This window comes from Thalassophryne amazonica, chromosome 8 (genome assembly GCF_902500255.1).
Source record: "Thalassophryne amazonica chromosome 8, fThaAma1.1, whole genome shotgun sequence".
Classification (NCBI taxonomy): domain Eukaryota; kingdom Metazoa; phylum Chordata; class Actinopteri; order Batrachoidiformes; family Batrachoididae; genus Thalassophryne; species Thalassophryne amazonica.
This window is the reverse complement of record NC_047110.1, coordinates 70,242,930-70,268,074: the sequence shown is the minus strand read 5'-3', so window position 1 is coordinate 70,268,074 and position 25,145 is coordinate 70,242,930. Positions and strand designations below refer to the sequence as shown.

General features: G+C 41.2%; 1 protein-coding gene across 1 annotated transcript; it reads left to right on the top strand.

Moving 5' to 3' along the window:
• The first annotated feature begins 1,485 nt into the window (after positions 1-1,485).
• On the top strand, positions 1,486-24,460 carry LOC117514921. The gene is made up of 19 exons (XM_034175491.1): positions 1,486-1,772; positions 1,841-1,978; positions 2,061-2,153; positions 2,246-2,425; positions 2,507-2,595; positions 5,808-5,983; positions 6,088-6,226; positions 6,616-6,747; positions 10,882-11,001; positions 11,102-11,204; positions 11,358-11,481; positions 14,547-14,824; positions 14,918-15,242; positions 15,317-15,707; positions 17,784-18,018; positions 18,124-18,306; positions 18,396-18,500; positions 24,123-24,214; positions 24,301-24,460. Exons 1-19 carry the CDS (start codon positions 1,764-1,766, stop codon positions 24,374-24,376), a joined length of 2,988 nt encoding a protein of 995 aa, XP_034031382.1. The 5' UTR covers positions 1,486-1,763; the 3' UTR covers positions 24,377-24,460.
• Positions 24,461-25,145: the final 685 nt, after the last annotated feature.

The following is a 25,145-nucleotide window of genomic DNA, read 5'->3' as shown; positions in this document are numbered from 1 at the left end:
TACCGGTCGGTGGTGGTAGACGCAGAATTTTGAATGCTGAGCAGGAGGCAGCCATTGTGAACATGGTTCTGGCAAATAATGCCATTAGGCTGCGTGAAATCAGGGCAGCAGTGATTGCAGATCAGGGGGTATTTAGAAATGTAAATACTGTGAGTGAGACAACAATTACCCGTGTCCTCAGAAGGAACAATATGGCATTGAAACAGCTCTACAGAGTTCCCTTCCAGAGGAACTCTGATGCTGTGAAGGAGGCCAGATGCCAATATGTGGAGGTAAGGACACATTACAGTACTATACTCTTATGCCTTGGCATATCAAGCAGTTACTGTCAACTGGAGTTACTTTTACTGTATGTAATTGTAATTTTGCTTTTTCTTTTCTTTAGCGTATCATGGAGCTTGAAGCTGAGGGGGCATCATATCATATTTTCATCTATGTCGATGAAGCCGGCTTCAACCTCTGTAAAGTGAGGCGACGTGGGAGGAACCTCATTGGGCATAGGGCCACTATTACAGTTCCAGGGCAGAGGGGCGCCAACATTACTATGTGTGCTGCTATTTCTAATGATGGCGTCCTCAGCCATATTCCAGCTGCTGGCCCCTACAATAGTGAGCGCCTCATTGCAATCTTGAACACCCTGCATGACAGGCTCATCCTGCCTCAGGAAAGAGGGCTGTTGAGGCCTGGCATGCCACTGTTTGTAATCATCTGGGACAATGTGGCATTCCACCACTCTCGTGTGGTGAATGAGTGGTTTGTGGGGCACCCGAGGATGATGATGCAATTCCTTCCTCCATACTCTCCATTTTTAAATCCTATAGAGGAATTCTTCAGTGCATGGAGATGGAAGGTATACGATTTCCGCCCCTATGAGCAGATGCCCTTGCTCGATGCAATGACCGCTGCTGCTCAAGATATAGATGCAGAGGCATGCCAAGGATGGATAAGGCATGCGAGAAGATTTTTCCCTAGGTGCATTGCAAGGGAGAATATTGAGTGTGATGTAGATGAGGCCAAAGATTGGCCAATCCGTGTGGGAAGTATAATCCAAACTTGTGCGGGTGTCACTTATGACATCCCCCCTTTTCTGGGAAGATCTATGAGATTTTTGACATTATAGCTTCAGATGGTGTTGTAATTTGCCATCTCTAATCATTATATTTTACTGTTTTGCAGGGTAGCATGACCAACAGACCAAGAATAGCAAGATTTACAGCTGCACAACCATTGGAACTGATTCTTGATGCTGGATGATTGAGATTTGTGCTAAAGTTTTGAAATATTTGCTAGTCAGCGGTTCTATATTTGAAGCTGTAGTTATCGTACCATATTAGTTGCTAAAATAGCTTGGTCACTTGAGGGTTAAATTGCCTTCTTTTTGTGATTTTAGAAAATACTATCCAATGCCTTTACATAAGATATTTTCTCAACAAATGAGTATTTTTATATTTGACAATTTAAATTTCAGCTCTGAATATTTGTTACTATATTGTTACTTCATTTGTTGTTTATTCTGGCAAATAAACGTTTCAGTAACATTTGTGAAGTTGATATATCTTCAGAGCTACAGATCTATTTTAGACTGAGATCCAACAACTTTCACTGTCAGTTTAGTGTTCCAGCTTGTTTTTCATGCAGACATATCACATAACAAACCTCTACACACACACACACACGGTCACTTTTGTTGCCTGGGAACTTGATCCAGCTGCTGTAACTGCAGTAATCATCTGTATAATTCATCAGTTCACACTGGTGAAAATATGGAGAAGGTAAGGTGCATTGATGCTGATGTTTGATTATTTTTATGGCCGTGTAACGTGTTTGTTCATTGCTTCAGGACTGTGTTGCCGGTCTGTATCGGTCTCTGGGTGTCTCTATCGGGGCAGAGTTTTCCACTGAAGATGTGTGTCTCCTCTTCCACAAAGTTTTCCACGTGCCCTCCGACACAAACGAAGCGCACATGGCCATGAAGACAGTAAATTTTATTTGCATTACTTATCAGAACAACTAATATTTTCAATGTGTTAATAATTTATTTTGAACCCTGTGTTGCTCAGATAGCAGGAGGTGACAGCAGCTGGTCATGTGTTGGTGAAAAGGTGTTAGATGTTCTTCTAGAAATGGAGATGGAAAGAGAAAGGAAGGAAAAGGTGATCCAAAGGAATACTAACCTCATAATGTTTGCCACCATTGTATGAATACTCTGGAGTGATCTAAGAGTTCTGATTGATTGTATCTTCAGCTTTACTGGGACCACCAGGTGTTACATGCAGGGAGAGTCCATCCTCTACATGAGACGGATACGAATATTGTCATTAATCCTTGCAGACTAAATGATACAGATGCACAATCTGACAAAAAATGTGTCGGTCCACTAAATTCAGGATGTGTACAGTCATGCATCAATACAGGCAGCTCACAGGTATGTGCTGGCAGTGCTTGCTCTTGCACATACGTAGTTGATTACACCATCATGGGGTTTTCTTTTACTTTCTGCTCGCAGGAGGAGTTAAAAACAGGGAAACTGGGGCAGCAGAGGACAGCAAGAGCTGTACGTAGGCTCAGAAAGGCAGCCAGGGAGTGCTGGGCCAGGTGAAAATCTGCACTTCCACAAATGACCTGTACCCTTCACCAGATTTGTGCCTCAAAACAATCCTGTCTCGGAGGTCTACAGACAATTCCTTTGACTTCGTGCTTGGTTTGTGTTCTGACATACGCTGTAAACTGTGAGACCAAATCATGTCCAATTAACTGAATTTACCCAAGATGGACTCCAATTAAGCTGTAGAAACATCTCAAGGATGATCAGTGGAAACAGGATGCACCTGATCTCAATTTTGAGCTTCATGGCAAAGGCTATGAATGCTTATGTACATGTGATTTCTTCTTATTTATTTCTTTTTTTAATAAATTTGCAACAATCTGAACAAAAACTTTTTCACATTGTTATTATGGGGTATTGTGTGTAGAATTTTGAGGGGAAAAGTAATTTCATCCATTTTGGAATAAGGCTGTAACATAACAAAATGTGGAAAAAGTGAAGCGCTATGAATACTTACCGGATGCGCTGTAAATCAAAATCAAATCAGTTTTATTTATATAGCGCCAAATCACAACAAACAGTTGCCCCAAGGAGCTTTAAATTGTAAGGCAAAGCCATACAATAATTACGGAAAAACCCCAACGGTCAAAACGACCCCCTGATCTGAATTGGGAGCTGGTTCCACAGGAGAGGAGCCTGAAAGCTGAAGGCTCTGCCTCCCATTCTACTCTTACAAACCCTAGGAACTACAAGTAAGCCTGCAGTCTGAGAGCGAAGCGCTCTATTGGGGTGATATGGTACTATGAGGTCCCTAAGATAAGATGGGACCTGATTATTCAAAACCTTATAAGTAAGAAGAAGAATTTTAAATTCTATTCTAGAATTAACAGGAAGCCAATGAAGAGAGGCCAATATGGGTGAGATATGCTCTCTCCTTCTAGTCCCCGTTAGTACTCTAGCTGCAGCATTTTGAATTAACTGAAGGCTTTTCAGGGAACTTTTAGGACAACCTGATAATAATGAATTACAATAGTCCAGCCTAGAGGAAATAAATGCATGAATTAGTTTTTCAGCATCACTCTGAAACAAGACCTTTCTAATTTTAGAGATATTGCGTAAATGCAAAAAAGCAGTCCTACATATTTGTTTAATATGCGCTTTGAATGACATATCCTGATCAAAAATGACTCCAAGAATTCTCACAGTATTACTAGAGGTCAGGGTAATGCCATCCAGAGTAAGGATCTGGTTAGACACCATGTTTCTAAGATTTGTGGGGCCAAGTACAATAACTTCAGTTTTATCTGAGTTTAAAAGCAGGAAATTAGAGGTCATCCATGTCTTTATGTCTGTAAGACAATCCTGCAGTTTAGCTAATTGGTGTGTGTCCTCTGGCTTCATGGATAGATAAAGCTGGGTATCATCTGCGTAACAATGAAAATTTAAGCAATACCGTCTAATAATACTGCCTAAGGGAAGCATGTATAAAGTGAATAAAATTGGTCCTAGCACAGAACCTTGTGGAACTCCATAATTAACTTTAGTCTGTGAAGAAGATTCCCCATTTACATGAACAAATTGTAATCTATTAGACAAATATGATTCAAACCACCGCAGCGCAGTGCCTTTAATACCTATGGCATGCTCTAATCTCTGTAATAAAATTTTATGGTCAACAGTATCAAAAGCAGCACTGAGGTCTAACAGAACAAGCACAGAGATGAGTCCACTGTCCGAGACCATAAGAAGATCATTTGTAACCTTCACTAATGCTGTTTCTGTACTATGATGAATTCTAAAACCTGACTGAAACTCTTCAAATAGACCATTCCTCTGCAGATGATCAGTTAGCTGTTTTACAACTACCCTTTCAAGAATTTTTGAGAGAAAAGAAAGGTTGGAGATTGGCCTATAATTAGCTAAGATAGCTGGGTCAAGTGATGGCTTTTTAAGTAATGGTTTAATTACTGCCACCTTAAAAGCCTGTGGTACATAGCCAACTAACAAAGATAGATTGATCATATTTAAGATCGAAGCATTAATTAATGGTAGGGCTTCCTTGAGCAGACTGGTAGGAATGGGGTCTAATAGACATGTTGATGGTTTGGAGGAAGTAACTAATGAAAATAACTCAGACAGAACAATCGGAGAGAAAGAGTCTAACCAAATACCGGCATCACTGAAAGCAGCCAAAGAGAACAATATGTCTTTGGGATGGTTATGAGTAATTTTTTCTCTAATAGTTAAAATTTTATTAGCAACGAAAGTCATGAAGTCATTACTAGTTAAAGTTAAAGGAATACTCAATAGAGCTCTGACTCTTTGTCAGCCTGGCTACAGTGCTGAAAAGAAACCTGGGGTTGTTCTTATTTTCTTCAATTAGTGATGAGTAGTAAGATGTCCTAGCTTTACGGAGGGCTTTTTTTATAGAGCAATAGACTCTTTTTCCAGGCTAAGTGAAGATCTTCTAAATTAGTGAGACGCCATTTCCTCTCCAACTTACGGGTTATCTGCTTTAAGCTGCGAGTTTGTGAGTTATACCACGGAGTCAGGCACTTCTGATTTAAGGCTCTCTTTTTTTTTTTTTTTTGTAAATGTGGTTTTGTTGTTTTACTTGGTTTTGTTTATTTGTTTTACTTCTCTCTGGCAGTAAATAACAAATCTCAGAACCTTATCCTGGATTTATTAAATACCTATCAACGTTTGAGACCATTTTCTGACATTTTATGGACCAGATTTATGATTAATCAAGAAAATAATTGACAGATTCATTGATAATGAAAACAAAATTTAGTTGCAGTCTTGCTATGTCAACTTCAACCTCCAAACTTTGTGTCCCATTCTCAGTTTATAGTGCACAATCTAAAAAGGACAGGAAGTACATTTGGAGTGTCTCCAGATCCACTTTGCTGTTTAAATGGTGCACAAATTGGGCACAAAGTAAGGTAGAGTGCACAAAGCGGTTGTATTTAGAGAAAGTCACCTGTCATTGCTTTTAAGAGACAGGTGCACCACAAATTGGTGTATTGCTGTTTAGATGGTGAACTCAGAAGTAAGAGGTTTTCTGGCAGGTTAAAGATTTCTGCACACAGTGCTTAAAAACACGAGTGCCACGAAATGAATCATGATACTGTCTCCTGCGACACCTCCTCCTACATATTGGACCAGACAAGCTCAGCGACACCCCCCCACTCCCACGAATTAAGATTTGTACCTCCCTGTATTACTGGATTTTCATACCTGCCTCTCTCTATCTCCTCAGACTTGTAACAGAAGGTGTACAAAGCATGTTGCCCTCTACAATGCAGGGCCCCAGACTGGGGGTCAGAGGTCAAGCCTGGGGTTGTGTGTCCTTGTCACATGTCCTCCTCTTGGTGGAAATAAAGTATGATGTAGTGACCCATATGCTTTATTCAGAGATGCTTCAGGAACATTACAGTAAGAAATGTGTTGCTCTGCACTGTGGAACTTTGTCTTATCCAACATGCTCAAGGTGATGCTCATTCTTTTTTCTTTTTTTTATTTCTTTTGGAATTTCATAGCTTTTAATGTCTGGAGGTCCCTGCAGCCATGGCAGCAAGATGATGAAAAGGCAGCGCTGGAGGATTTGGCAGAGGAAGCTTTGGAGTCTTGTGACATGCTCCGTTTATCTGAGCTGCCAGGAGCATTCAGAATGTACAGGTAACACAAATTCAACAATTATTACTCTGAAAATCATATAGGATTTAAAAATATATATTTTCACAAAACAAACACAGGGTGGTGGCCAAGTGGTCAGTGTGCTTGGTTTCAGTTTGGAATGTTCCTGGTTCAAACCCCACCCCTACCACATTTCTCCATGTAATGTGGAGTTGCATCAGGAAGGTCATCTGGTGTAAAACTTGTGCCAAATCAACATGCAGGTCCACCTTGGATCTGCTGTGGTGACCCTGAGTGAAAACAAGTGAGCAACAATAGGGGCTTACTTTTACTTTTTCATGAAACAAACAAAACATATTAGGTACTCAGAATTCTTCATAAACAACTCATGTTTAAGTGTAAAGGACTAATTAAAGGATACTTTCTTGCAGGATCTGTGAGTTTCCATCTTCTGAAAGCTGTGTTGAGTCCAGAGAAAAGTTGTGTTCGGCCGTTTCTCTCCTGCATCAGGTGCGCACATCTCTTCAACAAGAAAGGGACGCACTGACCACCCTCAGTGACAGGTAAACACATTTCACACACATCAGGTTCACAACATACAAATCCTAAAGCTGTATGGAGCAAATTAAACATCCAGATAATGGTGATCATGTCAGACAGTCCGGTCAGGTCAAACATGAACATCCCCTTGGCTTTTTTCTAGCCACTATGGCTTTCAGCACTGAGGCACCTGCATACTGGAACATACCCAGAGAAATGTGCCACATGCACAAAACGTCGTATCTGATTCACCATTTATTTGACACAAAATCATTTTAGCGGTATTTAAGGAGTGTCCAAACAATCTTAGTACAAAAGCCAACTAGTTGTCGCCTTGAGTCATTGGTGACCATCCAAGTCTTACAACCAAGACAGGTAGAATCGGGACCCTAAAGACATGGGACCTTTGTTCTCCTGCAAAGATATCAGCATTGTCAAACACCTCTGTTCAGTGACCTCATGAATTTGCAAGCTCTTTCCAGGTGACTCTCAAGCTCAAAGAACAAAGATTCGGTGACATGAATGTCACTGCCAAGCAAAATGAATTTTTCTACAAGTTCAACACTTACACTGCACTGGGTTCTTTTTCCCCAGAATTTTTAATGAACAAGTAAAAATAAAGGTGAGCACAAAGTCTGGGTTGTGTACCAGGCATACAGTGGCCGACAAGGGCCAAACGCACTCCAAATGCTATGTGTATGGTGTTCAACAATGTGATTTAATGAATGAATTGTACTGAACTCTTCACCATGGAGAGAAAAAATTGTAAACAAGCAAAATCTGCTGTAGGGTGATTTCATTCAATAAAATTTTTTCCTCAATAAATTCACATCCATACATTGATCTACATCAGGGTGTTGTCTACAATATGAGAAAGATATGTTGTTTGCTTGACTGACTTTTGCCATTTGTCATGCTTATGTATTTTGGGTCAAGGATGAACTGCGCCAAAACGCAACGTTGATAGCACAAATATTTTTGGACAAACTACGGATATTAGCCAACGTTGCTAATTACATTCTGGACTAACATGCCATTCCAGCAGGGGGTGGTAAGTCATCTTTGTTTTAACAGCATGCTTGTGTGTGTGCGTGCATGTGTGCTTGCATGCATGATTGTATTTAATCAGTCCAATGTAAGTGCATAATATAATTGTGAACATGTTAAAAATACATGTATGACACAAGAAAGTGAAAACACTTATTTTCATTGTGGTCTATTTCAAAATCAAATGACAGAATAGAACTAATAATAATAATAATATTAATAATAATAGTGTGTATATGATAACAAGAACCTAAACAATTTATAAATATATTAAGACAGTAAAATAAAAAATCATAATTAACAGGAAATAAAAGGGTTGAGTTCCTCTTCTAAAAACTGTTGAGGTCTCAAATGTCATTGTAATGCAAATTACAATGATAATAAAGGCGATTCTGATTCAATTCTGAGGTTTAAGGTTCTAAAAAGATCATTGCAGAAAATTACCCATTGACTTCTAATTTAGGCTGTTGAAATGATGGGTCAACAAGGATCTAGATCAGTGGTTTTCAATCTTGATCCAGGACAATTGCAAACCCAGACACTCTGACTCCTCACTCAGCTTCTTAATGGTATCAATCAATCAATCAATCAATCAATTTTTTTATATAGCGCCAAATCACAACAAACAGTTGCCCCAAGGTGCTTTATATTGTAAGGCAAGGCCATACAATAATTATGTAAAACCCCAACGGTCAAAACGACCCCCTGTGAGCAAGCACTTGGCTACAGTGGGAAGGAAAAACTCCCTTTTAACAGGAAGAAACCTCCAGCAGAACCAGGCTCAGGGAGGGGCAGTCTTCTGCTGGGACTGGTTGGGGCTGAGGGAGAGAACCAGGAAAAAGACATGCTGTGGAGGGGAGCAGAGATCGATCACTAATGATTAAATGCAGAGTGGTGCATACAGAGCAAAAAGAGAAAGAAACAGTACATCATGGGAACCCCCCAGCAGTCTACGTCTATAGCAACATAACTAAGGGATGGTTCAGGGTCACCCGATCCAGCCCTAACTATAAGCTTTAGCAAAAAGGAAAGTTTTAAGCCTAATCTTAAAAGTAGAGAGGGTGTCTGTCTCCCTGATCTGAATTGGGAGCTGGTTCCACAGGAGAGGAGCCTGAAAGCTGAAGGCTCTGCCTCCCATTCTACTCTTACAAACCCTAGGAACTACAAGTAAGCCTGCAGTCTGAGAGCGAAGCGCTCTATTGGGGTGATATGGTACTACGAGGTCCCTAAGATAAGATAGGACCTGATTATTCAAAACCTTATAAGTAAGAAGAAGAATTTTAAATTCTATTCTAGAATTAACAGGAAGCCAATGAAGAGAGGCCAATATGGGTGAGATATGCTCTCTCCTTCTAGTCCCCGTCAGTACTCTAGCTGCAGCATTTTGAATTAACTGAAGGCTTTTTAGGGAACTTTTAGGACAACCTGATAATAATGAATTACAATAGTCCAGCCTAGAGGAAATAAATGCATGAATTAGTTTTTCAGCATCACTCTGAGACAAGACCTTTCTGATTTTAGAGATATTGCGTAAATGCAAAAAAGCAGTCCTACATATTTGTTTAATATGCGCTTTGAATGACATATCCTGATCAAAAATGACTCCAAGATTTCTCACAGTATTACTAGAGGCCAGGGCAATGCCATCCAGAGTAAGGATCTGGTCAGACACCATGTTTCTAAGATTTGTGGGGCCAAGTACAATAACTTCAGTTTTATCTGAGTTTAAAAGCAGGAAATTAGAGGTCATCCATGTCTTTATGTCTGTAAGACAATCCTGCAGTTTAGCTAATTGGTGTGTGTCCTCTGGCTTCATGGATAGATAAAGCTGGGTATCATCTGCATAACAATGAAAATTTAAGCAATACTGTCTAATAATACTACCTAAGGGAAGCATGTATAAAGTGAATAAAATTGGTCCTAGCACAGAACCTTGTGGAACTCCATAATTAACCCTAGTCTGTGAAGAAGATTCCCCATGTACATGAACAAATTGTAATCTATTAGACAAATATGATTCAAACCACCGCAGCGCAGTGCCTTTAATACCTACGGCATGCTCTAATCTCTGTAATAAAATTTTATGGTCAACAGTATCAAAAGCAGCACTGAGGTCTAACAGAACAAGCACAGAGATGAGTCCACTGTCCGAGGCCATAAGAAGATCATTTGTAACCTTCACTAATGCTGTTTCTGTACTATGATGAATTCTAAAACCTGACTGAAACTCTTCAAATAGACCATTCCTCTGCAGATGATCAGTTAGCTGTTTTACAACTACCCTTTCAAGAATTTTTGAGAGAAAAGGAAGGTTGGAGATTGGCCTATAATTAGCTAAGATAGCTGGGTCAAGTGATGGCTTTTTAAGTAATGGTTTAATTACTGCCACCTTAAAAGCCTGTGGTACATAGCCAACTAACAAAGATAGATTGATCATATTTAAGATCGAAGCATTAAATAATGGTAGGACTTCCTTGAGCAGCCTGGCAGGAATGGGGTCTAATAAACATGTTGATGGTTTGGATGAAGTAACTAATGAAAATAACTCAGACAGAACAATCGGAGAGAAAGAGTCTAACCAAATACCGGCATCACTGAAAGCAGCCAAAGATAACGATACGTCTTTGGGATGGTTATGAGTAATTTTTTCTCTAATAGTTAAAATTTTGTTAGCAAAGAAAGTCATGAAGTCATTACTAGTTAAAGTTAATGGAATACTCAGCTCAATAGAGCTCTGACTCTGTGTCAGCCTGGCTACAGTGCTAAAAAGAAACCTGGGGTTGTTCTTATTTTCTTCAATTAGTGATGAGTAGAAAGATGTCCTAGCTTTACGGAGGGCTTTTTTATATCCATCGATTCTGCAAAGTCAAGGTAAGTCAACCTTTCCTCACCAACAAAAGCGCAGAAGCCTCTAAGTCTACAACTCTACCCAACACTCAGTCCATACAAGTATGAAATGGTAACAATCCCTGATGCTAGTTTCACTCATGTTTTGCTACAAATGTGTAAAGTCCACTATAATGTCAAACAAATGTGTTCTTCTTTATTTGTCAAATAGCACGTGTCAGGTTCTGAAGGGATTTTATTGTGTTTGTTTTGGGTCTTTCCAGGCTGGACAGTGAAACCCTAAAACTACTGTGTTTGTACATCAAGCTGGCAACTCTCAGAGCTCAGAGAGAGAAAACGTCCCACAGTGCTTTTCTGGCTGGTCAGCAATGCTTTGAGACATGGTGAGTGCTGACAGAATGCCCATATTCACAGTCCAAGAAACTTAAAACGTACACCCTATCAGGTGCCTTTGTCCTTTATGCCTAACATTCACATGTTCAGGCCACATGTGAACAGCCCGTGCAGAGCAGAACAGGCTGCTTACTGGCTGCGAGCTAAAGACGAAGAAGAAAAGAAAGAGTTTATTTCAGCATCACCACAGCAGGTAATGCAAATCTGTCACCGGACTATAACAGTGTTATTGTACTGTAAAGTTATTTTGTGGATGTAACATCTCAGGAAAAAGCAAAGTTAATTCCTCCAGTGATGGCTCAAGAGCATCGGAAAAACAGCCACCAAAATGTTTCTTACTCCCCAGCAGGCAGTGCTACAGTTGCTGGTGCTGATGCAGGAGCAGGAGAGGAAGTGCCTGCTCAGTCTGGTACACGAGATCTCCCCAGAGAACCTGTGGGGACCAGGTGGCACACTGCCTCTGGAGGGAGGTAATTTTTTATTCTTATTTTCTGCTGTTTCTCTGTCACAGTTGCTGTTGTGTTACGTAATCCATGAACCTTCCTGACAAATTCACCAACCTGAAAATGGAATTACGCATAGGGCACTATGTCTTACAGTAAGTTCTTCATGTGTGCTTCTGTGTCATATCTCAAAAACAGCTGGTCATATAGCCTTGATTTTAATATTAAATTTAATGAGTTTCATGCTTTCACAGATTTGACCTTTTCTGCATGCTCTAAACCTTAGGTGAGAGAAGCAGTCTTGCAGAGAAGCAGGCTTCCAGAAAATCAGGCATGCAGAGAAGAAGCATTCATGGGGTGGTGTGTTAGTGCCCTTCATAATCAAATGGGCAACGAATTACTTTGAGAAACCTTTGTCATGCACTACAATATGGAGTTAGATTCACAAATGCCACGTAAAATGTTCACGTGCAAGCACACACACACACACAAAATTATTAACCTTGTCCAGAAGTTATGTCAGCTTCTCTGGGCTCGGAGACATCTGGGTTGGGCCATCACACAGCAGTAGCATTGTGGTCAGAATATCACTTTGTTTTGGAAGAAATGGATGACGTGTGCTCTATACCAGTGCTTCTCAATCTTTTTATAGTAAGTACCACCTTAGTAAATATTTGGCTTTCCAAGTACCACCATTACAACTGGAATTAAAATACACTCAACAAAAATATAAACGCAACACTTTTGGTTTTGCTCCTATTTTGTATGAGATGAACTCAAAGATCTAAAACTTTTTCCACATACACGATATCACCATTTCCCTCAAATATTGTTCACAAACCAGTCTAAATCTGTGATAGTGAGCACTTCTCCTTTGCTGAGATAATCCATCCCACCTCACAGGTGTGCCATATCAAGATGCTGATTAGACACCATGATTAGTGCACAGGTGTGCCTTAGACTGCCCACAATAAAAGGCCACTCTGAAAGGTGCAGTTTTATCACACAGCACAATGCCACGGATGTCGCAAGATTTGTGGGAGCGTGCAATTGGCATGCTGACAGCAGGAATGTCAACCAGAGCTGTTGCTCGTGTATTGAATGTTCATTTCTCTACCATAAGCCGTCTCCAAAGGTGTTTCAGAGAATTTGGCAGTACATCCAACCAGCCTCACAACCGCAGACCACGTGTAACCACACCAGCCCAGGACCTCCACATCCAGCATGTTCACCTCCAAGATCGTCTGAGACCAGCCACTCGGACAGCTGCTGAAACAATCGGATTGTATAACCAAAGAATTTCTGCACAAACTGTCAGAAACCATCTCAGGGAAGCTCATCTGCATGCTCGTCGTCCTCATCGGGGTCTAAACCTGACTCCAGCTCGTCATCATAATCGACTTGAGTGGGCAAATGCTCACATTCGCTGGCGTTTGGCACGTTGGAGAGGTGTTCTCTTCACGGATGAATCCCGGTTCACACTGTTCAGGGCAGATGGCAGACAGCGTGTGTGGCGTCATGTGGGTGAGCGGTTTTCTGATGTTAATGTTGTGGATCGAGTGGCCCATGGTGGCGGTGGGGTTATGGTATGGGCAGGCGTCTGTTATGGATGAAGAACACAGGTGCATTTTATTGATGGCATTTTGAATGCACAGAGATACCGTGACGAGATCCTGAGGCCCATTGTTGTGCCAACATCCAAGAACATCACCTCATGTTGCAGCAGGATAATGCACGGCCCCATGTTGCAAGGATCTGTACACAATTCTTGGAAGCTGAAAATGTCCCAGTTCTTGCATGGCCGGCATACTCACCGGACATGTCACCCATTGAGCATGTTTGGGATGCTCTGGACCAGCGTATACGACAGCATGTACCAGTTCCTGCTAATATCCAGCAACTTCGCACAGCCATTGAAGAGGAGTGGACCAACATTCCACAGGCCACAATTGACAACCTGATCAACTCTATGTGAAGGAGATGTGTTGCACTGCATGAGGCAAATGGTGGTCACACCAGATACTGACTGGTATCCCCCCCAATAAAACAAAACTGCACCTTTCAGAGTGGCCTTTTATTGTGGGCAGTCTAAGGCACACCTGTGCACTAATCATGGTGTCTAATCAGCATCTTGATATGGCACACCTGTGAGGTGGGATGGATTATCTCAGCAAAGGAGAAGTGCTCACTATCACAGATTTAGACTGGTTTGTGAACAATATTTGAGGGAAATGGTGATATTGTGTATGTGGAAAAAGTTTTAGATCTTTGATTTCATCTCATACAAAATGGGAGCAAAACCAAAAGTGTTGCGTTTATATTTTTGTTGAGTATATTTAAGGCAGGCGTTTATTTTTTTCAGATGACGTTTTGACCTTGACATTAAATGAAACAGATCCCAATTCAAGGTCAGGCTTTTAATCAAGAAAATACGTTAGCCTAATTGGTTCTGGGGATTCCCCGTAGATTGTTCAGCGCCTCCTGACTGTAACTGATCTGTTGCATGCTATGGATTTTGTCCGTTTTATACACATAATGGATTTTGATTATAAGGGACAAAATTCACAAGTCCACCTGAATCCATTATGTGCAAGTTTTATGTATGTATATAAGCTAATGTATATAAATGGTAAATAAATGGACTGCATTCATATAGCGCTTTTCCATCTGCATCAGACGCTCAAAGCGCTTTACAATTATACCTCGCATTCACCCCGATGTCAGGGTGCTGCCATATAAGGTGCTCACTACACACCGGGAGCAATAGGGGATTAAAGACCTTGGCCAAGTGCCCTTGGTGATTTTCCAGTCAGGGGGGGATTTGAACCAAGGATCTTCTGGTCTCAAGCCCAACACCTTAACCACTAGACCATCACCTCCCCCAACCTAGATTCACATACTATATAATCAAATGAAATGAAGCTGACCACACAAAATATGAAATATCTTTATAATTCTTACTGCCTGCAATGAAACCAACATCAGAGAATCCCTATGGGTTGGTTTTTTATGTTTGTTTGTTTGTTTTTTGCATTTCCATCCCATTCCAACTTTTCCTGATTTGGGGTTGTATATATTCCCTTTTCACACAGAAGACAGAAGTCACAAGCAGACTGCTTTAAGAAATGGCTGCATAAAAAGGCTGAAAGAAATCCATGAAGTCATGTGCACTCATAGGTTCTCAGAGCAGCCCTCCCTTCTGCCAAAACCAGAGTCACAGCCCAAAATACAGCCCAACGCCTTCACAGGAAACACACTGAGTGTATCAGCCAAATTTCACCTGGAGGAACATTCTCTGCTCCTCCTGATCCATCTGATGGAGCTCCAGGAGGTCCAGCATTCTACATTACTGCCAATCCTGCTGGACGCGGTGAGGGTGCAGACAGATATTCAATCTCCCGTTCAATGCGATCATTATGTGTGCAACTTAAACGATGGCATTTCTTGATTTTGTGTCTGGCAGAGTGCAACACATCTACAAACTCTGCAGGATGACTACAAGTCTCAACTTCAAACAAAGCACTTCAACAACCTTCTCCAGCTGCTGATTGCAGATGCCCCATTCACCTCAGCCTCCCTCTGTAATGCGTGTTCGATTTTATGCCAAAAAAGCAGCAAAGATCAAGCTACATGTCAGTCCTCCTGCATTGGGCCGGATGAATGCCATATTGGCGTTGCTTGGGCAGTTGAATCTCTGAATAACAGCTTGGATGAGTCAGTCAGGCCAAGGGGAGAACTATGTGTAGTACAAGATGAGGATGCGCTGGGTGAAGAGGACGTCTGCGCAGGTACAATAAACACAGCCGACTGCAAATCTCATGCACGCCCAGCTAGAATCATGATTTACCCTCCATTCCCACAGGTGGTTGTGCAGTCACAGAGGAGCTGCCGTACTTGGAGATTTTATGTGTATCAGAATCAACAAGAGGTCGTCAAGATGGCCTAAATGTATCAGGAGGGAGCCAGGAGGAAGAAGACGGCAGCCCGGCGAAATGCACCCAGAACTACGAGAAGCAGGGTTCTTTGATCACGCTGGCATGGAGAAAACTAGATGATCATTCTGACAATAAGGCTGAATCTGCAGGTGGACTCACAGCACAAAGTGGCGATACAGTCACAGATATACAGAGCACTGCTGCACAAACACAGCGTGGAGAAACCGCTGGACAGAGCTGCAAAGAAGTGCAAGTGTTGGATCCCTCTCTTATCCAATCCAGATCCACAGAGCTCCCAACAACACAGTCTGCAGACCATCCGTGCTGTTTGGCAGCACAGGTAAAGTGTGCTGTTCTAATCCAGTTACATTTGTTCTCCAAATCTGATTGGTTAATCGTGTGAGACTTCCCACCATAAAATATCAATCTGATGGCGGCAAAATATTCAACCGTTTCACATTTGATGTATTACTCCACGCTCTGGCCGCTTTGCTACGCAGATGTCAATAATGACGCTGTTGCTATGGTAAGCTTCGTCGACCGAATTACTTACAGAAAAATAAACTGTGTAAATGATGGAATTGGATTAGAATGGGAATAATCCCCTTGTGTCTGAAGATTTGCGGATGTTAATGCTGGATTACGGTCGCGAATAGCCGTCTTAGCGGCTCCGCTAACGCTCGCCGGTAAAACTCAATTTGCGACCATAAAATCCAGTATTAACGTCTGCAAATCATCAGACACAAGGGGGTTATTCCCCAAATGAATGCATCGCTTGTACTTTTTATATCCAATGCAAACAGAAATTTGTGAGGGTGTAAAGAAATCCCAAACCTGTCCGGCTGTAAACACAACTCCTCCTAAACTGGTTTGTGGATATCACTGAAACATCACACAATGGTAGCACACCACCATGGGAGCATGTGCGTGAAGGAAAACAGTTGTGGAAGATAATTGGATTTTTGTGTTTAATTCATGTGTCATATATTATTTCCATGTTAAGTGCATCTCTTCCTGAATGGGATAATGGATTTCACAGCCTCTTCACACAGGAGTAGCACACTGTGCAGTGGCGGCACCAATGGGGGGGGGCTTAAACCCACCCAATAATGAGCCAAGCCCCCCCTCAGCTCCCCAATAATTCTGCCAATAATGTGAATAGCGACTGACATATTTGTGGATCTCAACTGCAGTTTTGCGCTGAGAATGTCTCAATATTGCATAACTGAGCAGAGTGATGAATGTGTGTGTTCGGTGATCCACCAATGCTGAATCACCCTTCACAAACAGAATTTTCAGTTTTGCAAATAAACATTTATTTTTAAAACCCCACACACAAGTTACAAATCAGAAATTTGTGTTTGTGGATCACAAAGCACGTGTACAAATGAAAGGATATTTGTAAATCACCCTCTGTGCATTTGCAAGTATTAATGAGACAAATTTAACTCCATATTCCAAAAATTTAGGTTTCCTAAATATTTATTACAGTTATATGATATATGCTATAGACGATTTGTGTAAGGTTGATTCCATGCATTGTCTTGAGCACCATTTCAATGAATTCAGTTTGTATACCTACAGTATGTGCAAGTTTACTGAACTTGCATTCATTCTAAATGATGTGTGTGTGCACTGATACCACATTTTAGAGGAGCACGGGTGACTAAAACATATACCTTGGTATTTATAAACAGGGGTGCACATAACTGGTACTCGTGTTCGTGTGTGTGAAACATCATTGATGCACAGCAGAGGGAAACACTTTTCCTACAATAAGTCATTGCTTTCCTCTTATGAAGTGATTCCCTTGTGTTTTCTGCTGTGCATCATTTATTTTTAGCACGCACAAGCACCATGAGTACCAATTATGTGCATGCCTGTTTATAAAGCAATTTACTATATATTGTTCATTTTGACGACATTTTGTGGAGCCCCTCCAACTTTTACCCCAGCTCCCCCTCAGCCCCCCCAACAAAAACTTCCTGGCGCCGCCACTGACACTGTGTGAATATGTGCATGAGGGAAAATGATTCTGATCCAACATCTTCAAGTGGAGATAACTGGATTTTTGTTGTTGTTTAATTCATGCATCATATAATATTTACAGCGTAATTGCAACTCCTCCGAAATTGGTTTGTGGATTTTAATCAAATTTGATACAGTGGTGAAGAAGTGCATGAAGGAAAGTGATACCTGGAGAGAGGTGCTGTGCTCTTCAGTAGATATTCGCTTGTTTGTTAATCCAAGTATTGCGTCACAAAAGATTTATTGCTATTTGTTCAATATAGAATACAAGCAAGCAACTAATACAGCAGAGCTGTCGGGTATCATTTTGTGAGCTTGCTGACATCTCTCTCATCTTTTTGTTCCTTCTCATAATTTTATGTTTCAGAGTGTTTCCCTTGAGGAGCGAGAAATAACTGATCAACAGGACAAAGGAGGTCAATGTGAACATGAGACATTACAGATGGAACCACCACATGTCTCGGTTGACTCTCCTGAGATGAAGCAGCACACTGATGACTTCTGTTTCGAAACATCCAATGACACGACTAACGACGTAACTGAGGTGGAGATCCATCATACCGAGACAGAATCTGAGCCTGAATGCTCCTCACCAGCTACAGTAAGGCTGTCGTTCTTCTTTCATGCAACCACCACTCGATATTACCGTTCTTTATCTGGACATGTGCACAATTAATATCACCACTTTGTTGATGAACTTTTAAAGACGTGTGTAAGGTGTAGCTTCTCAGAGAGGGAGACAGTGAGAGAAAATACAGTGTTGGAAAGAGATCCAACAATAGAACTGGTGTCTGCGGTGGAGAGAGAGAGGACAATGCGCAATCTGGTGGACATGCAAAAGAAGGTTGAACAGAGACATCAGAGAGACAGAGAGCGGCAGCTGCTCAGGGTGAGTGAGTGGGGTGACCACACGACTACTCAAAGCCATGGCAGTGAGAACATGCAGAACGTCAGACGGATGTCACTGTTTTGTCTCAGGTTCAGGAACGTCTGACAATCATCCAAAACAGAAAGGCAGAGGAGGATCTGCTTGGACTGAAACACAGGGACAGGACGAGGCACGTCACAGACAACCTGCCACAGGTAAACATAGTCACACCCTGTGCACCTGGTGCACAGACACAGAGTCTGATCAGATGTTATTCACACCAGCAGCAATAATCTATAGAAAAAAAAACCCCAAATCAATTAAACTTATCAAAGCTGTGCTCACCATTTGAAGGCAAAGTGCGACTGTCTTTCTTTCTAAACAGTTCAATGATTTCATTGCTATGAGTAAATGTCAATAAATGATTGGAAGGATTTTTGTAAAATATAGATGTGAGATGAATTAAATCGTTTCCAGTTCACAGAAGGTCTTGCTGGTCCACCATTGGTGCAAGCAGGATTCCGTGATTAACAACATGGCTTAACAAACAATTTATATATGTTATGGTTATTGTGCCTGTTAAAAGATGTCAGCATGGCCCCAAACAGGAGGTTCACTGGTCCTCAGGTGTATCTATCAGAACCAAAAATTTCAAAGCTGAATCTGTAGAACTTTGCATATCCACTGACCAACTCCATTCATTTTATATTTGTCCTGCTAATCCCAGGGAATTCAAGGATTTAAAATGATAATGATGATAATAATAACAGTAAAAAGTAAAGTCCCTTCGGTTGCTTCCTTGTTTTTCACTCGGGGTCGCCACAGCAAATCCGAGGTGAATCTGCATGTTGAATTGGCATGTTTTATGCTGGATGCCCTTCCTGACGCAACTCCACATTACATGGAGAAATGTGGCAGGGGTGGGATTTGAACCAGGAACCTGCTGCACCAAAACCAAGTGCACTAACCACTTGACCAAATGTAAAATACTATTCAGAGGGTTGCAACACTCTTCAAATAGCTAAGCTACTGAGGCATGATCACCGAACAAACAATCAAGCATTTTGTTGCAAGTAGTCAACAGATTTGCAAGAAATGTGAGGAGAAAATATGCAAAATTAAGTGCAAAAGACTTGAAGAATTAAATGTGATGCTACAAGGAACCCATTATCCTCCAGTACTGCATCCTCCGTACCTGGAGTGTCCAGAATTACCAGGTGTTAAGTGCTAAGACATCCAAGATGAGGAAGACGGAAGACTTCAGGGAGGCCATGATTTTTATGCAGGTCAATGCTCCATCAGATGCATTTAAGTACTAAACTACGTGACTTGCCAGCAAAGGCCTCAAAAGATGAGAGTAATGACATGGCCCCCTTTCTCTTCTGAATTTAAATCTACTGAGGACTTGTGGGCCCTTCTGAAACTGGGAATTTACAGTGAGGGGAAACAACACACCTCTTTGAACAGCATTTATCAGTTTGTCAGGTTGCGGTTGATGTTGCACGAAAAGTTGATCGTCAACAGATCAAGAAATTCCATGGCTGAGAGCCAGCTGTTTGAAAAAAAACATGGAGTTGTGTCAGGAAGAGCATCCAGTGTAAAACTTGTGCCAAATCAACATGCAGCTCCACCTCGGATTTGCTGTGGCAACCCCGAATGAAAACAAGGGAGCAGCCGAAGGAACTTACTATGAACACTTACTGGCCACTTTATTACATAGGTACACCTGCTCAATTACTTAACACAAATAGTTGATCAACCAGTCACATGGTAGAAACTCAGTGCATATAGGCATCGTGATGAAGATGACTTGCTGAAATTCAAACCGAGCCTCAAAAGGGATTTAAATGACTTTGAATGTGGCATGGCTCTTGGTGCTAGACGGGTTGGTACGATCTACTGGGATTTTCATGCACAGTCATCTCTAAGGTTACAGAGAATGGTCCAAAAAAGAGCAGCTATCCAGTGAGTGGCAGTTATGTGAAAAAAAATGTCTTGTTGATGTTGACATCAACAATGTCAACATCAACAATGTCGCCTCACAGCAAGGTCATGTGATCGATTCCCACCTGTGGCCTTTCTGTGTGGAGTTTCCATGTTCTCCTCGTGTTTGCTTGGGTTCCCTCCGAGTGCTCCGGCTTCTTCCCACATCCAAAGACATGTAGGTTAGATGGATTGGGAACTTTAAATTATCCACAAGTGTGCGTACTAGTGTGAATGTGTTTGTTATGTTGCTCTGCGACAAACTGATGATCCATCTAGTGTGTACCCCGCCTCACGCCCTATGACTGCTGGGATAGGCTCCAGCCCCGTGTGATCCTTAATTGGAGCAGTTGAAGAAGAGTGAGTGAAGGCAAAGTGGGGTGGAACCTGGTCCTAGCAAGATGTACCTAATAAAGTAGCCGGTGAGTGTATTTGTATACTTCTGCACACTATTGCCTAATAATTGTGCAGACATTAACCTGAGAAAAGCTAAACTCATATTCCTTTGTTAAAAGGTTCAGGTTTGAGGTATACAAATATTGTGGTTTGACAGAACATGTGTTCAACAAAATTAATGCTCAGGAATACAACTAGCCTAATAACTATGCACGTAAGGTATGTTGGGCACCACCCCTCTCACCCAGTGACTACTGGGATAAGCTCGAACCCAAGCAGGGAAAGACTATGATTTTACCTTTTGCTGCTCAAACAATAATCACGCTAAAATGACATTTTTCACTTGATAAACAGTTTGAGTTTATTGCAAATTTGTGCGTACTGAACAGTCCGTTGTCTCCCGAGGTGGGTCATCTTCAAGATAAACTTTCCAATTTAACATTAATGGTCTTTCTTGTTTTTCCTTCATTTTCTGGTAATAGTGTTCAGAAGTAGTGCTATGTGATTAAAAAGATTAATCCAGGTTTTGAGTATATTTCTTATTGTTACATGGGAAAGAAGGTACCAGTAGATTCAGTAGATTCTCACAAATCCAACAAGACCAAGCATTCATGATATGCACACTCTTAAGGCTATGAAACTGGGCTATTAGTAAAAAAAAGTAGAAAAGGGGTTTTTCACAATAATAGCAGAATCTGCTGTTGACGCTACAAACTCAAAACTATTATGTTCAAACTGCTTTTTTAGCAATCCTATGAATCACTAAATTAGTATTTAGTTGTATAACCACAGTTTTTCATGATGTCTTCACATCTGCGAGGCATTAATTTTGTTGGTTTGGAACCAAGATTTTGCTCGTTTACTACTGTGCTTGGGGTCATTGTCTTGTTGAAACACCCATTTCAAGGGCATGTCCTCTTCAGCATAAGGCAACATAACCTCTTCAAATATTTTGACATATCCAAACTGATCCATGATACCTGGTATGTGATATATAGGCCCAACACCATAGAAGGAGAAACATGCCCATATCATGATGCTTGCACCACCATGTTTCACTGTCTTCACTGTGATCTGTGGCTTGAATTCAGAGTTTGGGGGTTGTCTCATAAACTGTCTGCGGCCCTTGGACCCAAAAAGAACAATTTTACTCTCATCAGTCCACAAAATATTCCTCCATTTCTCTTTAGGCCAGTTGATGTGTTCTTTGGCAAATTGTAACCTCTTCTGCACGTCTTTTATTTAAGAGGGACTTTGCGGGGGATTCTTGCAAATAAATTAGCTTCACACAGACGTCTTCTGTCACAGCACTTACAGACTGTCTTTGATCATCCTGGAGCTGATCAACGGGTGAGCCTTTGCCATTCTGGTTATTCTTCTATCCATTTTGATGGTTGTTTTCCATTTTCTTCCACGCGTCTGTTTTTTTGTCCATTTTAAAGCATTGGAGATCATTGTAGATGAACAGCCTATAATTTTTTGCACCTGGGTATAAGTTTTCCCCTCTCCAATCAACTTTTTATTCAAACTATGCTGTTCTTCTGAACAATGTCTTGAACGTCCCATTTTCCTCAGGCTTTCAAAGAGAAAAGCATGTTCAACAGGTGCTGGCTTCATCCTTAAATAGGGGACACCTGATTCACACCTGTTGGTTCCACAAAATTGACAAACTTACTGATTGAATACCACACTACTACAACCTCTGGCAATAATTATGGAATCACCGGCCTCGGAGGATGTTCATTCAGTTGTTTAATTTTGTAGAAAAAAAGCAGATCACAGACATGACATAAAACTAAAGTCATTTCAAATGGCAACTTTCTGGCTTTAAGAAACACTATAAGAAATCAAGAAAAAAAATTGTGGCAGTCAGTAACGGTTACTTTTTTAGACCAAGCAGAGGGAAAAAATATGGACTCACTCAATTCTGAGGAATAAATTATGGAATCACCCTGTAAATTTTCGTCCCCAAAACAAACACCTGCATCAAATCAGATCTGCTTGTTAGTCTGCATCTAAAAAGGAGTGATCACACCTTGGAGAGCTGTTGCACCAAGTGGACTGACATGAATCATGGCTCCAACACGAGAGATGTCAATTGAAACAAAGGAGAGGATTATCAAACTCTTAAGAGGGTAAATCATCACGCAATGTTGCAAAAGATGTTGGTTGTTCACAGTCAGCTGTGTCTAAACTCTGGACCAAATACAAACAACATGGGAAGGTTGTTAAAGGCAAACATACTGGTAGACCAAGGAAGACATCAAAGCGTCAAGACAGAACACTTAAAGAAATATGTCTCAAATCGAAAATGCACAACAAAACAAATGAGGAACGAATGGGAGGAAACTGGAGTCAGCGTCTGTGACCAAACTGTAAGAAACCAACTAAAGGAAATGGGATTTACATACAGAAAAGCTAAACGAAAGCCATCATTAACACCTAAACAGAAAAAACAAGGTTACAATGGGCAAAGGAAAAGCAGTCATGGACTGTGGATGACTGGATGAAAGTCATATTCAGTGATGAATCTCGAATCTGCATTTGGCAAGGTGATGATGCTGGAACTTTTGTTTGGTGCCGTTCCAATGATATTTATAAAGATGACTGCCTGAACATGTACATTTCCACAGTCATTGATGATATGGGGCTGCATGTCAGGTAAAGGCACTGGGGAGATGGCTGTCATTACATCTTAATCCAACTGAAAATCTTTGGTGGAAGTTGAAGAAAATGGTCCATGACAAGGCTCCAACCTGCAAAGATGATCTGGCAACAGCAATCAGAGAAAGTTGGAGCCAGATTGATGAAGAGTACTGTTTGTCACTCATTAAGTCCATGCCTCAGAGACTGCAAGCTGTTATAAAAGCCAGAGGTGGTGCAACAAAATGTGTTGGAGCGTTCTTTTGTTTTTCATGATTCCATAATTTTTCCTCAGAATTGAGTGATTCCATATTTTTTTCCCTCTGCTTGGTCTAAAAAAAGTAATCGTTACTGACTGCCACAATTCTTTTTCCTGATTTCTTATAGTGTTTCTTAAAGCCAGAAAGTTGCCATTTGAAATGACTAGTTTTGTGTCATGTCTGTGATCTGCTTTTTTTCCCTACAAAATTAAACTGAATGAACATCCTCCGAGGCCGGTGATTCCATAATTTTTGCCAGGGGTTGTATTATTGTGATCACTCCCTTTTCTACGTTTTTTTTTTTTTTTTTACTAATAGCCCAATTTCATAGCCTTAAGAGTGTGCATATCATGAATGATTGGTCTTGTTGAATTTGTGAGAATCTATGCAATCTACTGGTACCTTGTTTCCCATGTAACAATAAGAAATATACTCAAAACCTGGATTAATCTTTTTAGTCACATAGCACTACTATTATTCTGAACACTACTGTATGTGTGTCTACAATACAAACAATAACAGTTTTTTCTGTATGCGATAAACATGTTTTTAAAGGTGGACAAGAACCAGCAGAAGACTGTTGTCCGGGAACGACTGGAGCAGCTAAGAAGAGAACGTTCGTATGTCATGCAGTCCAAAAGAGACAAGTAAGGGACAAAAAAAAAAAAAAATTTGACACTCCTCACCAAACAAATTAAGGTCCATCTTAATCCCTGTTCTCTATACATTTTAGGAACACGGCAGGATTTAAAGAGCTCCTGGGTCCTGTGGCCCTGCATAGCAGAGGAACAGACAGCGGGGCAGAATGAACACTAACTCCTCATGTGTTCTCCATGTGGTTCAAAAGTTTACAACTTGGCCACATATTCATCAAAGCACTGTGCGGAGAGCAGTACATTCCATCTGGAGTCATGCAACAATGAAATGTTTCTGTTTCACCCCAATAGAGCGCTTCGCTCTCAGACTGCAGGCTTACTTGTAGTTCCTAGGGTTTGTAAGAGTAGAATGGGAGGCAGAGCCTTCAGCTTTCAGGCTCCTCTCCTGTGGAACCAGCTCCCAATTCAGATCAGGGAGACAGACACCCTCTCTACTTTTAAGATTAGGCTTAAAACTTTCCTTTTTGCTAAAGCTTATAGTTAGGGCTGGATCAGGTGACCCTGAACCATCCCTTAGTTATGCTGCTATAGACGTAGACTGCTGGGGGGTTCCCATGATGCACTGTTTCTTTCTCTTTTTGCTCTGTATGCACCACTCTGCATTTAATCATTAGTGATCGATCTCTGCTCCCCTCCACAGCATGTCTTTTTCCTGGTTCTCTCCCTCAGCCCCAACCAGTCCCAGCAGAAGACTTCCCCTCCCTGAGCCTGGTTCTGCTGGAGGTTTCTTCCTGTTAAAAGGGAGTTTTTCCTTCCCACTGTAGCCAAGTGCTTGCTCACAGGGGGTCGTTTTGACCGTTGGGGTTTTACATAATTATTGTATGGCCTTGCCTTACAATATAAAGCGCCTTGGGGCAACTGTTTGTTGTGATTTGGCGCTATATAAAAAAATTGATTGATTGAATTGTTTGACCCAAGTGCG